A 13,021-nucleotide genomic window follows, 5' to 3' on the forward strand; every position below is an offset into this window, starting at 1 on the left:
AAATCCGTCACATAGGTGTGAAAAGCACTCCCGCGCCAAGGGGACATATCTGTGAGTCACACAACGACCATTTCCGGTGCCTGAGTCACCCCTGTTGGGTCACAACCCCAGTTGATGTTTGGGTATCAGTCTGCGCGGGTGTGTTTTCACAAGTTCATACTTTTCGTATTCGATCAGTTTATAGTTTTCTGTGAGACTGTATATAAAAGGATCAACTTCATACTTTTCTTGGATGTAACGGAATGTAAGAGCTTTTGATTTATGTACGTATATTTGCATTACTATTATTTCTTTTATTTTTTCTATTCGTCTAAACATAGAATACTTGTTTTACTATAAATTTTTGCAGAACATTTATTACCACAGTGATTCTAATACTGTGTCAAGCTCTGTCAAGCTTTATCCCATTGATATTCTGAATCAGTGGTATACTACTTACTTGATTCAAAAATAAAATTTCCCGCAACCAGTTGCTTTTTCCTTATATATATACTTTTGTAACATGATGCAGATAGATTTTCAGTAAATCGAAGTGATAATTACTGTCCGTAATGAGGTTGCAACACAAAAATCAAATTATTATACTGTATGTACGTGCGTAAAAGGGGTGAATATAAATAACAGATTTGTAAAACATTGATTTTGTAAATATATACACACGTATTTATATACAAAATATATACATATGAGCCAGAAATGCACAGAAACGAAACCCTTTATCCGTCATTTTAATTTACTTTCACATAAAATATATTTAACAAGTATAAAACATTACTATCGTTATATACTCAGTTTTTTATTTTTTATTTTTTTTAGGATTCTGAAGATGGAGAAAGAGTTTAAAAGGCGAGAACTCTACGAGTTAGTTAAGGAATGCGAAATCATAGCTATTGAAGAAAAGTTACTGTACATGGAAAACAGAGTAGCAGAAATGACAAAATGTCCCGAAGTTCAAAGAAGTGCCCTGAAACGGTCTCTGCGATATTTTAAACCCCAATTTAAACAAAGATGGTCACAGTCACATAACAAGGAGGAAAGATTTTTGCAGCAGAATGAAGATTGGTTGGCGGGTGGTGTAAAGGTGCCAACATTTTCATCTAGAGTTCCAGGCCGCCCTGAAAAGGAATTCCAAGAGTCCAGCGAAAGGAGTAAACGGAGGAAAACTGAAGAGTTGAGACAACAGACTACCCCTGAAGAATTAACATTCGCTGCTTCCATGAGCCTGAGGGCTGCAGGTAATCCTGATGCAGCTGATTTGTTTAAACAAATCACGGAAACCCCAACTAGGGCTTCTAAATTCAAAAAGGTTTTAGGAAGTTCCGAGCATATTGAAATAAAGAAACATACACCTACTGAAGCATTAGGCATTTTGATAGATGCAGAATTAACCAAACATCAGTATGAAGTCATACGGGATGCAAATAAAAAGATATATCCCTGCTATTCATTGGTAAAGGAGGCTAAAAAGCGGTGCTATCCACCCGAGGATTCAATTACCGTTACCGAATCACTCTCTGAAGTTAAACTGCAAGTATTGCTAGACCACACAACCTCCCGATTATGTAAGTATCTGGAGGAAGTATTGGAACATGTCTCTGTTGAAGAGAAACAAAACTTAGAATTGGTCTCAAAATGGGGGTGTGATGGGTCACAGCAGTCACAATTTAAGCAAAAGTTCCAGAATTTGAGTGAAAGTGATGCAAACATTTTCCAGAGTTCGTTTGTTCCCCTTAAACTGATGGCAAACGTAAAGGATAAGAAAAAAGTTATTTGGCAAAACCCAACCCCTTCTTCCACTAGGTTGTGCAGACCGATACGTATACGATTTGTACATGAAAGTACAGACATAACAGTAGAAGGGATCAAGTATGTTGAAGACCAAATAAAAGCGTTAAAGTACACTGAAGTTCAGTTAGGTGACAACCCAGCTATCATCAAACACACGCTTTTACTTACAATGGTTGACGGAAAAGTGTGTAACGCGGCATCAGGAACAACGTCAACTGTAAGGTGTTATATCTGTGGGTTGACGTCAAAAGATTTTAATAACCTTAAAAAACGTGGTGCTGTAAACCCTGAAAATTTGAAATTTGGTCTTTCAACCCTCCACACCAGGATTAGATTCCTCGAGTCAGTTCTCCATTTGTCATACAAACTGAACATCAAGAAGTGGCAAGCGAGAAGTTCGGAAGAGAAGAAGAATGTTAGTGAAAGAAAAAAGGAAATCCAGATGAAATGTAAGGAAGAGTTAGGACTCCTAGTTGATGTACCTAAACAGGGATTTGGTAGCACCAATGATGGAAACACGGCCAGACGTTTTTTTTTCTGATCCAGCTACTGCCTCACAAATCACAGGAATACACCTAGATTTGATCACCAGATTGAAAGTCATCTTGGAAACAATAACAAGTGGACACCACATTGATGAGAAAAGCTTTGAAGAATATACGTATGCAACAGCCAAATTATACGTAGAGCATTATGGATGGCACCCCATGACACCGACACTGCATAAGGTCTTAGTGCATGGAGCAACTGTAATAAGACATGCAATAGTACCGATAGGACAACTCTCCGAGGAAGCCGCTGAGGCCAGAAACAAACATTTCCGGATGTACAGAAGTAAATTTTCAAGGAAATTTAACAGAACAGTATGCAACCGAGATGTCCTCAATCGGCTTTTATTAACTAGTGACCCCTTCATGAGCTGCTCCAGGAAGACATCCAGGAAGAAGAGTAAACCATTCAGCAGTGAGACACTTGCACTTCTTCTACCAGAACCAGCTGAAGGGAGCTCCTCTCGGAGTTTAGAAGAAGAAAGTGATGAGGAAGTTGAAAGTGATGAGGACATCTAAACTTCATCTCCAAAGAACTGTATGTATATGTAAATATTGACATCTCTACACTTTTTATGGTTATAGGTACATGTACATATTTGTTTGTTTCGTTTTTGTTTACAAACTATTTCTCAAGTTATTCAAGCCAATTAAGTTTACTAAGTTTAATATCGTTAATTTCCAGTTCCGATTTGCAAAATTTATTCAAATGTCATTTCTTACAACACAATATTTCTTTCAAACACATTTTGTATGTATTTAATTAATCATGTGTACGTTATTTTAATTAATAAATAATATCTTATTTTTGATGCGAAAAGATTCCATTATTTCCAGTAGCACCCATTTTCTAATTATATAACAGTGCATGTTGATCCAATAATGTAAGTTTTCATGTCCAACTTTACAAATTCTTAGCTTCTTAAGAATATATTATTTATCACCACTTTCAATTATAGTATTGAGTATTTATAATGTGCAAACTGTTTTTTTACTCAAATATAACCTTTTTATTGAAAACTAACACTGCAATATTAGGGCAAAGAGTTTTGGCCAGGTTTTCAGCGCAAATACTCCACTGTGCGACGACCTGTTAATGTATCCTTTGCAATGTTTATACGAATTTCACAGTAATTTATTCAAAATTGGTCGTAAAACAACACTACAAGATTGCAATTATATGTAACTTCGGTTAATACAAGTAAGAAAAGTGTTTGATATAGCTAATACCATTAAATACAAAATTAATTTCTAATACAATACTGACAAGTTATTCTTTTTTTTCTGTACATTTTAGGACGAAGTTCACATTGAAAGTCCTCTATGTCCTTCTGTGCCACCTAGAGAGAAACGACTAACGGGGCATTCGTCTCATCAATGTGACGCTAGAGGTACACCGAAATGGGACGCTCGACAATCGAACGACTTTGATCCAAATGGACCGCCCAGATGGGAAAATGACATCATACGCTGGGAACGACGAGAACCTGGCAGACACAGTCCGTGGGAACGGGACAATGTTCATAAGGATATTGTTGTATATCAACCTGTTTCAACGCCCAGTTCAACTTCGGGTGCTTCCGGTAAGTACATTGCACATAAATTTTCAATTTTATTTGTTTTCCTGTATAATTCGTATTAAGAAATGTCGTATTAAGTTCAGTGGAACCTTAGCCGAAATGTTGACCTATTCTTAAACTCGTTTTTTTTTTTCGTAACTCCCTACCAGGAATAGGATTAGGATTAGATTTCTGGGCTTTCGACATATATGTCCACGTTAGCCCCTCACACATATCGTTTATTTGCTGCAACAGTGACACAACTCAAAAATCGCAACTTTTCAGGAGACGAGTTTAAAAGTTTCGACATGTTATAGTTTCAACAGTAATTTATATAAAGAAACTGCTTTTTCTCAGCCAATTTTGTAATTTCAGACGTCTCTTTAACAATAGAAAGTAGATGCATAAAGGGCTTTTTTTTTTTCATTAACTCAATAAGCGTCATTTTTGAGTTGTGTCAGTGTTGCAGCAAATGAGCGATATTAGGGATGACCTTCGTCGGCAATCACACTGCCCGGGAAATTGAAGAGGAATGGAGAAGAAAAGATGTGGCCTAGGGCTATTATGTTAGGTACAATCTCATCATTTGCCTGGTGTGAATGAGGAAAACCCTCACTTAGGATGTCTGGCTTGAAGAAACTATTACACCATTTCGACTGAGTGTCCCCACCAGGAATCGAGCCGGAGACCATTCGCACCAAAGGGAGAGCATTAGCTACTATGTCATGCGGGGCCACGTAATTCCCTACCAACTGTCATCATAGTTATCATTATAGAAGGACCACGACTGGTCAGACCCCATTTTAGAATACTGTTAGTCTCCATGGGATATCGTTGGACCACAGCAACCTCGGTCGTTGAAAGCCTGTTTTAATTCTCGGAAGTAAGTGGCCATGTCTCACCCTAGTAAAATATCCTAGTTAGGCCAATGGTTGTGAGTACATTTTTCATACTATGCCAATCTATTTTCGATTTTTCGATTTATTTGCTATTAAAAAGAACAATTCAATCGATATTCAACAGAAGAAAGTTAAAAGTCTATCGAAAGGTATGTGGAGTCAATAACCAGAAAATGTTAAGGGATGATTTGGGCCATTTACTGATTAATTGTATCAACTCGGACGAAATTAGTGTCATATGATTCGTATCGACACAAACATCAGTAATACTATTTTTAAAAAAATCCAAAAATACAATTATTGGCACGAGACAAGAGATGAGGTTGTCTCGTCTCGAAAATATGTCGTGAAAGTGATAAGTCGTCTCGAAAAATGTGTTCTTGTGAAAGAATTCTGTTTCGTCTTTGAATCTTTTCACGAAAATGTTATCTTGTCGCGATTTATGTGCAGTCCGACCAATCCTAACTCGGAAAAAAATAATAAAAAATCCGATATTTTGGGTCAAAAAGACCAGTTACCGATATAGCAATCGAATCAAATAAAAAACTTATACTTTTTTTAGAAATAAACACAAAGATATTTTCCCTAAAATGCAGCTGAAACTTCAACTATTTACGTAGAAAATTAACAAAAATCAGGTTTTCGCTGAACGGGATTAGCTGTAAATTGCAACGAAATGGGTACATTTCGAATCACCACCGATATATCAATAATTATAGTATTTTAATGTTCTTTTTTGGGTTAAAAGTACTTTATTGGAAATTTTTTTTTATTAATATGCATGTCCATATGGGTCGAATGACACCCATTTTGTTCAATTTAACAATACATCCGCGTTGACCACGTAGGCCTATTTTATGCAAATATCATATGGCCTATTTCATAGTACCGTCATTGTAAAATTGTTCATCTTGACGTTGGAACCATAGTCTGAATTCCTAGTTTATCGAATCGTCAGAATACGCTCACGTGTTCCTTAAGTTCAGGAAAGAGATGATTATATGTTGAAGCGGAGTCTGGATTGTATGATGGATGAGGTTTAACAATGAAACCAAGATAATACAACTTCCCATTTGTTATGCATTTGTGTGAGGACAATCATTGTCATGCTATGTGAGAAGATCAATTTGTGGACGAACTCATAGAGTCTGTGCTTTTAGTTTTGATCAGTTAGAATATTACTGTACTGATCAGAATTAATGGTAATGTGCTTAGGCAGGAATTCCACGTGCATGCACAATTAATATCCCAAAAGATCGCTTGCATGATGTTGTCTGCTAATACTACAGCCTTAAACTGTTTTGAGATGATCCCTTGTGTCTGTACTCTACTAAGGTCCTCTCGGTTTCAGGGTCGAAATGATGTACCCAAGTTTCATTATCTGTTACAACGTTGTTCAAGTACTCATCACCTTGACATTCATAGCACTGAAACAACTTTCTGTAAATTTCCATTCTGTTCTGTTTTATGTAAAGAGTCAGCTTTAGCGGCTTCCATTCAGTATCCGAGATCTACGATTATCGCACACTCTCTCTCCTGTGAAATGGCACACTTCATAGCAAGCTCTGTCTGGTAGAAGGGCCGGTTTTTTCTGGGAACAGTTCAACAACACGATTGTGATCTGGCTAATCCGTGGCCTTCCACTTGGATATTTGCCAACCAGCCCAAAGTCGCTTTTGTGGGGTATTATGTATGAGCACGAACATAAGCAATGTCTTACTATACTCGTGTTTACACAGTACTTTCCGTAAACAACCATTCTCCGATGCATGTTAATGAGGGATACCTTTTCTGCTGTGAGAAATTCGATTATCTCACGTTGCTTCAGCAGCACCAACATAATGTTCCTTGCCGCCATGTGTTTTCTTAATGCTTTGGACCCAAGTGATGATCAGTTTGAAGTTTACAACATACCAAGAGAACATTATCATTAATAGAGTGCGATGGAATTCACAATGAAAAGCTAGTTTACCTTCTAGAAAACATATAGGAAGCGTTATTTTACTTTTCAGCATGCCCTCGTAATACATAATTTCTTTTATTATTGAGATAGTATCATTATCATAAGGATGGTGCCAAGGTAAAATAATAATAATAATAATAATAATAATAATAATAATAATAATAATAATAATAATAATAATAATAATAATAATAAAGAGAATACATAACTGGAACAACTTGTGATTTACAGGCTCATTACAACACGACAGGCTTTACTTCAACCATGTTTTACATAAACACGGTCTTTACTTAGTTCTGGTTAAATATTTCCATAGTCATCTCAAACTTTGAAATGCCATTTCTTAAGATACGCATACTGAGTAAAACTTCATAACCTTAATATATTATTGTTTGATCGCATCGATTGAGCATCCATTACACATTATATTAAAACATTAAGATCGCACATTGTCGAAATAAACTGCCATTGAAACACACTACTCTTTATCTTCTAAGCATCATTACATTTCATTACTAAATCACATTATTATGTTACATATGAAAGGCACTCCCATCACCAAATCTTTCCTTTTCACTATCGGCATAAGCTACGTTCTTTAATTTGTTCATAGTCTACATAACAAATAAAATTTATTACCTTTCACTTTAAAAAAGGTAAATTTAAAAAATAGAAATAATAAAATACATAAACATAATACATAATAAAAAGTTCAAAATTACGTTTCTAAGAGGAAATGTAACAAGTAATTATTTGTAATTATCTTTAGGAAGTAATTATTTGCCTTGATTACAAGTAATGTATGCGTCACTGTTAGAACTATGAAATCATAAAGTTTTACGTCCCAAGCTTATGCCGGCTAGGCTAAAGGAGACGGTGAGGATGAGAAATGAATGAAATGGTGGAATGAAAAAGTGAGAGGAAACGGGAGAACCCAAGGAAACTCAGGCACACGTTTGTCCACCACAAAGTTTACTTGGCACGAGCTGGGATCGTACCAGGGACCCCAAGCATCAGAGGTGAACGCTCTACTACTGAGCCACCCCGGGCCCTCTTAGGAGTATGTGTGCCAGTGTTATGTGTTTGTGAGTTATTATTGGAAATATGTGTGCAAGTGTTAGAAGTATGGGTGCCACTCCTAGAAGCATGTGTGCCAGTGTTAGAAGTATGTGTGCCACTGTTAGACGCATGCGTGCCACTGTTAGCAGTATGTGTAACAGTTAGGAGTATGTGGCCAGTGTTAGAAGTATGTGTGCCACTGTTAGAAGTTTTGTGACAGTGTTAGAAGTATGTGTGACAGTCTTAGGACTATGTGTGCCACTGTTAGCAGTATGTTTACCAGTTTTAGGAGTATTGTGACACTGTTAGGAGTATATATGCCACTGTTAGGAGTAAGTGTGCCGAAGTTAGGAGTATGTGTACCACTTAAAAGTATGTGTAATACTGTTAGGAGTATTGTGAAACTGTTAGAAGTGTGTGCCAGTGTTATGTGTGCCACTGTTAGAAGTATTTGTGCCAGTGTTAAACGTGTGAGTGCCTCTGTTAGCGGTATGTGTAACAGTTAGGAGTATGTGTGCCAGTATTACAAGTATGCATGACACTGTTAGGAGTATGTGTATCACTGTTAGATATGTGTGTGCCAATGTTATGAGTATGTGTGCCACTTAGAAGTATGTGTGCCACTGTTAGAAGTATGTATCCCATTGTTAGAAGTACGTGTTCCAGTGTTACGAGTATGTTTGCCATTGTTAGAAGTATGGGTGATACTGTTAGAAATATGTGTGCCAGTGTTAGAAGTATGTATGACACTGCTAGGAGTATAAGCTTCGTTGTTAGGAGTAGGGTATCACTGTTAGGAGGGTGTGTAGCTGTGTGTCACTGTTAAGAGAAGTGAGACAACAATAGATACAATATGTTACTTCACGAAGTGTATTTTTGTATACAGTAATAAATAAATAAATAAATAGATAAGTAACATATTCCAATAGAATAATATCCATTAAACTACATCAGATTGTTAACAAATGGCACTTTTTAACACACACACGTACACACACACAAAAAAAAACTCGATTTTCTGGAAACGTGTGCAGGGCAATCTTCCTCAAAAATATCATGTTGTTGAGTTCGCTGTGATCTAATGTTTGCTGTATATGTTCTTTTTGATAATAATTAATTATACAAAAATTGAAGTTGAAAAGTCAATGAAAATCATCGATCCCAATCTTATTAATGAGTATCAAGTTGGCCCCACCACTTTTGGTCGGTGAAAAATAAATAATGTCATTCGTTTGTGCTACGTTAGTGCTGGTTAGTGCCCAAATTTCAGCGTTTGTGCTATCAAAATACCAAAGTTATGAACAATTTAACGCTCTTTCCCGTAATTGAGATACAATTGATTTCCTAATGCCAAACGTTAGTGCTGGTTAGTGAGCAAATTTGAGCGTTAGTGCTGATCAAATAACGCCGTTATTACGAAATTAATTAGCGTCAAGTTGGCCCCGTTTTTTCCTTAATTGAGGTACATTTTTATAATGCCAAGGGTTTGTGCTACGTTAGTGCTTGGTCGTGCCTCCATTTGTCCGATAGTGTGTTGAAATTTCACGTCCGTGAACTTGGCCCCCACTTGAGGCATTAACAATAAAATTAGTGTCAATCGTTGGTTCATCTTAGTGCATAAACCCCTAACGTTAGTTCTTCATGCTGCAAGAAAAAAACCTTCAGGGCTCCAACTTCACGCTGCTCCCACTTCAAGCAAAATGGAATAATTAGTGTCATTCGTTAGTGCATCGTCAGTGCTTGTAGAAAATACTAATGGTTTAGTAAGTGTTTCAATATTAGTGTAATTATGGCAAATTACATTTCAGGAAACTTCCCTAAATAAATACATGGGTAATTTTTCATTGCGTCAAACTTTCGGCAAATTCAAAAGCACTTATTATCTCTTCTAGTGCAATCGTTAGTGGTTCATAGTGCACCAACTCCTAACGTTAGTTCTTCATTAGTGTAGGTGCTACAAGTAAAGCACCTTTGGAGGACTAGCGTGAACTTGGCCCCCATTTTAAGTACTAACGAAGAAATTAGTGGCCTTCGTTAATGCATCATTAGTGCTTGTAGAAAACACTGATAGTTTCGTTAGTGCTCACTATTAGTGAGGTTATGGCTAATTACATGTCACGAAACTTGCATAAGAAATACATGGGTAATTTCTGATTGCGTCAAACTCCCGCCAAATTCGAGAGCACTAATGCTCTGTTCTAGTTCGATCATTAGTACATCATTGTTGCGTTTTGGTGCATCAACACCTTACGTTAATGGTTCATTAGTGTAGGTGCAACAAGTAAAACATGTTTGGAGAGCCAGCGTGAACTTAGCCCCCCTTTAAGCACTAATGAATAAATTATTGTCATTCGTTAGTGCTTCTTGAAATTTTTGATAGTTTCATTAGTACTGCATTATTATTGTAGTTATGGGTAATTTCTGATTTCGACAAATTCCCGCCAAATTCAAGAACACTAATGATTTCTTTTTGTGCAACCGTTAGTGCATCGTTAGTGCTTCTTTGTACAGCAACCTCCAACGTTAGTGCTTATTAGTGTAGGTGCTACAAGTAAAAACCCTTTGGTAATCAAGTTGACGGTGCCCCTACTTCAATCACTAACGAAAAATACTGCCGTTTTTAGTGCATCGTTAGTGCTTATTAATGCACCAACCACTAACGTAAGTGCTTATTAGTGTAAGCTCTAGAGCCAAAACAATAGTAGGGATTAATGGGACCAAAACATTCTGCTCCCACTTCTAGCACTAACAAAAAAGTAGTGTCATTCGTTAGTGGATTGTTACAGCTTTTTAGTGCACAAACTCCTAACATTAGTGCTTCACTAGTGGAAGCTCTGAAGCCAAAACACGATAGTATGAATTACACTCTGGTCGCCACTTCAAACACTAACGAAATGATTAGCGCCATTCGTTATTGCATCGTTGGTGCTTCTAGAAAACACAAATAGTTTCGCTAGTACTTCACAATTAGTGTAGATATGGCAAATTACGTCACGAAACTCTCGTAAGATATACATCGGGAATTTTTCATTGTCTCAAATTTTGGTCAAATTCAAAAGCACTAATGATCTCTTTGAGTGCAATTGTTATTGCTTCGTTAGTGCTTCTTAGAGCACCGACTCCCAATATTAGTGCTTCAATAGGTTGGACGGCTGAAGCAAAAAACCTTAGCCCTTAGGAAATCACTAAAGATGAAACCTAGCGAAATCGATAGTGCATCGTTAGTATTTCTACAAAACTATAATAGTTTCATTAGTGCTTCTCTATTACTGTAGATATGGCCACTTTTATGTCACGAAGCTCCCATAAGAAATACATGGGCAATTTTACATTGTCTCAAACTTCCGACAAATTCAAAAGCACTAATAATCTCTTCTAGTAAAGTCGTTAGTGTTTTGTTAGTGCTTCTTGGAGCATTTACTCCCAACATTAATGGTTCAATAGTTTGAATGCCAGAAGGAAAAAACTTTGGGAGGCCTAAATGCATGTTAGTTTATCTAACGACGAAACCTAGTGCATCGGTCGTGCTTCTAGAAAACACTAAGAGTTTCGTTAGTGTTTCACTAGTGGTGTATATATGGCAAATTATATCATGAAACTCCCATAAGAAATACATCGGGAATTTTTCATTGAGTCAAATTACCATCAAATTCAAAAGTAGTAATGATCTCTTCTAGTGCAATCGTTAGTGTTTGCTAGGGCACCAACTCCGAACACTAGTGATTCTTGTCGTAAATGCTTTTGTGAGGAAGGGCTAGCGTGTAGTTAGCTTCCCCTAAGTTTCATCTTTTAGCATCCATACAAATGGAACACTAATATTAGGAGTTCTGCAATAAGACCCCTTAATGTAATAGTACCATTACACTATATATGTTGATTAGTGCTTTTAAATTTGGCGGGAATTTTACAAAATGGAAAATGCCACTTGTCCAAATTTAGCCTTAATATGAATTTAGCACCCATCTGAATTACTACCAAATCATTTCACATGGTTAGTGCTTCGTTCACTAAACACTAACATTAGTGCTATGATAGTTTAAGAGTTATTAGTGAATAGCTCTCGTAGACTAAATTGAAATTTATTGAATTCTACAATAATTGTCCTGCAAAGGTTGGATAAACGTCAAAAGTTCTTGCATCGTTATTGCTTGCCGAAACACCAAGCAATAACGTTAGTTTAGGAGTTATAAGTGAATAACTTACTCGGGGATAATTTAGTTTTATTGGATTTTACAATAATTGACCCATACAGGTGCAGTAAGCGTCAAAGGTTAGTGCATCATTAGTGCTCCAAAAGACACTAAACATTAACGTTACTGCTATCGTAGTTTAGGAGTTATTAATGAACAACTCGGGCGGGGCTAAAATTTAAATCTTTCAATTTTTATAAATTTTACACTAATTGTGAGACAGAAACGAGACAAAACCAGAGGTTAGTGCTCCATAAACTAAGCAATAACGTTAGTGCTATCACAATTTAGGAGTTATTAATGAATAACTCGCGCGAGGCTAAATTTAAATTTATCGAATTTTACAATAATTGTCAATCAAAAGGTAGGGTGGTCGCTAAAGGTTAGTGCTTTCTTAGTGCACTAAAACATAGTAAGCACTGGCGATAATGATATCATAGTTTAGGAGTTATTAGTGAATAACTCGGACGAAACTCAATTAAAATTTATTGAATTTTACACTAATTGTGTAAAAGTTGAAAAACCTGATTTTATCCCCGCCGAGTTATTTATTAATAACTCCTAAACTGTGATGGCACTGATGTTAGTGATTAATATTTTATGGAGCACCAACAGTGCACTAAGCTTTGGTGGTTACCCACCTTTGTGGGGCAATTAGAGTAAAATTCGATAAATTTAAATTCAGTCCTGTCTGAAGTATTCAGAAAATACAACGACAGTGCTTAGTGTTTTATAGAGCTCTAGCAATGCAGTAAGTGCTGGTATTTGTCCCACTTTTGTGGGACAATTAGTGTAAAATTGTGTAAGTGAAAAATCTAATGTGAATCTAAATTAATGTAAAATGAATAGCCTTGCTTGAGGTATTCATGAAAAAACCCTGAAAATGAGATCGTACTAAGGTTAGTACCTTTTTTTTTTTTTTTTTTTGGCTGCTAAGGATGCACTAATCTTCAGCGTTTGTCCTACCTTTGTGAAACAATTAGAGTAAAATTCGGTAATTTTAAATTCAATCCCG

General features: G+C 36.4%; 1 protein-coding gene across 2 annotated transcripts in view; it reads left to right on the plus strand.

Annotated features, from left to right (window-relative positions):
• LOC145671542 (dipeptidase 1-like) overlaps positions 1–13,021 on the plus strand; it is a 718,611-nt gene that overhangs the window by 225,597 nt on the left and 479,993 nt on the right. For both annotated transcript variants that reach the window (XM_081740732.1, XM_081740737.1), the window contains exon 3: positions 3,634–3,919. In XM_081740732.1, the coding sequence (XP_081596858.1) occupies positions 3,634–3,919 (286 nt within the window). The remainder of the gene's footprint in view (positions 1–3,633; positions 3,920–13,021) is intronic.

This window comes from Thermobia domestica, chromosome 2, assembly GCF_964235325.1.
Source record: "Thermobia domestica chromosome 2, izTheDome1.hap1.1, whole genome shotgun sequence".
NCBI lineage: Eukaryota > Metazoa > Arthropoda > Insecta > Zygentoma > Lepismatidae > Thermobia > Thermobia domestica.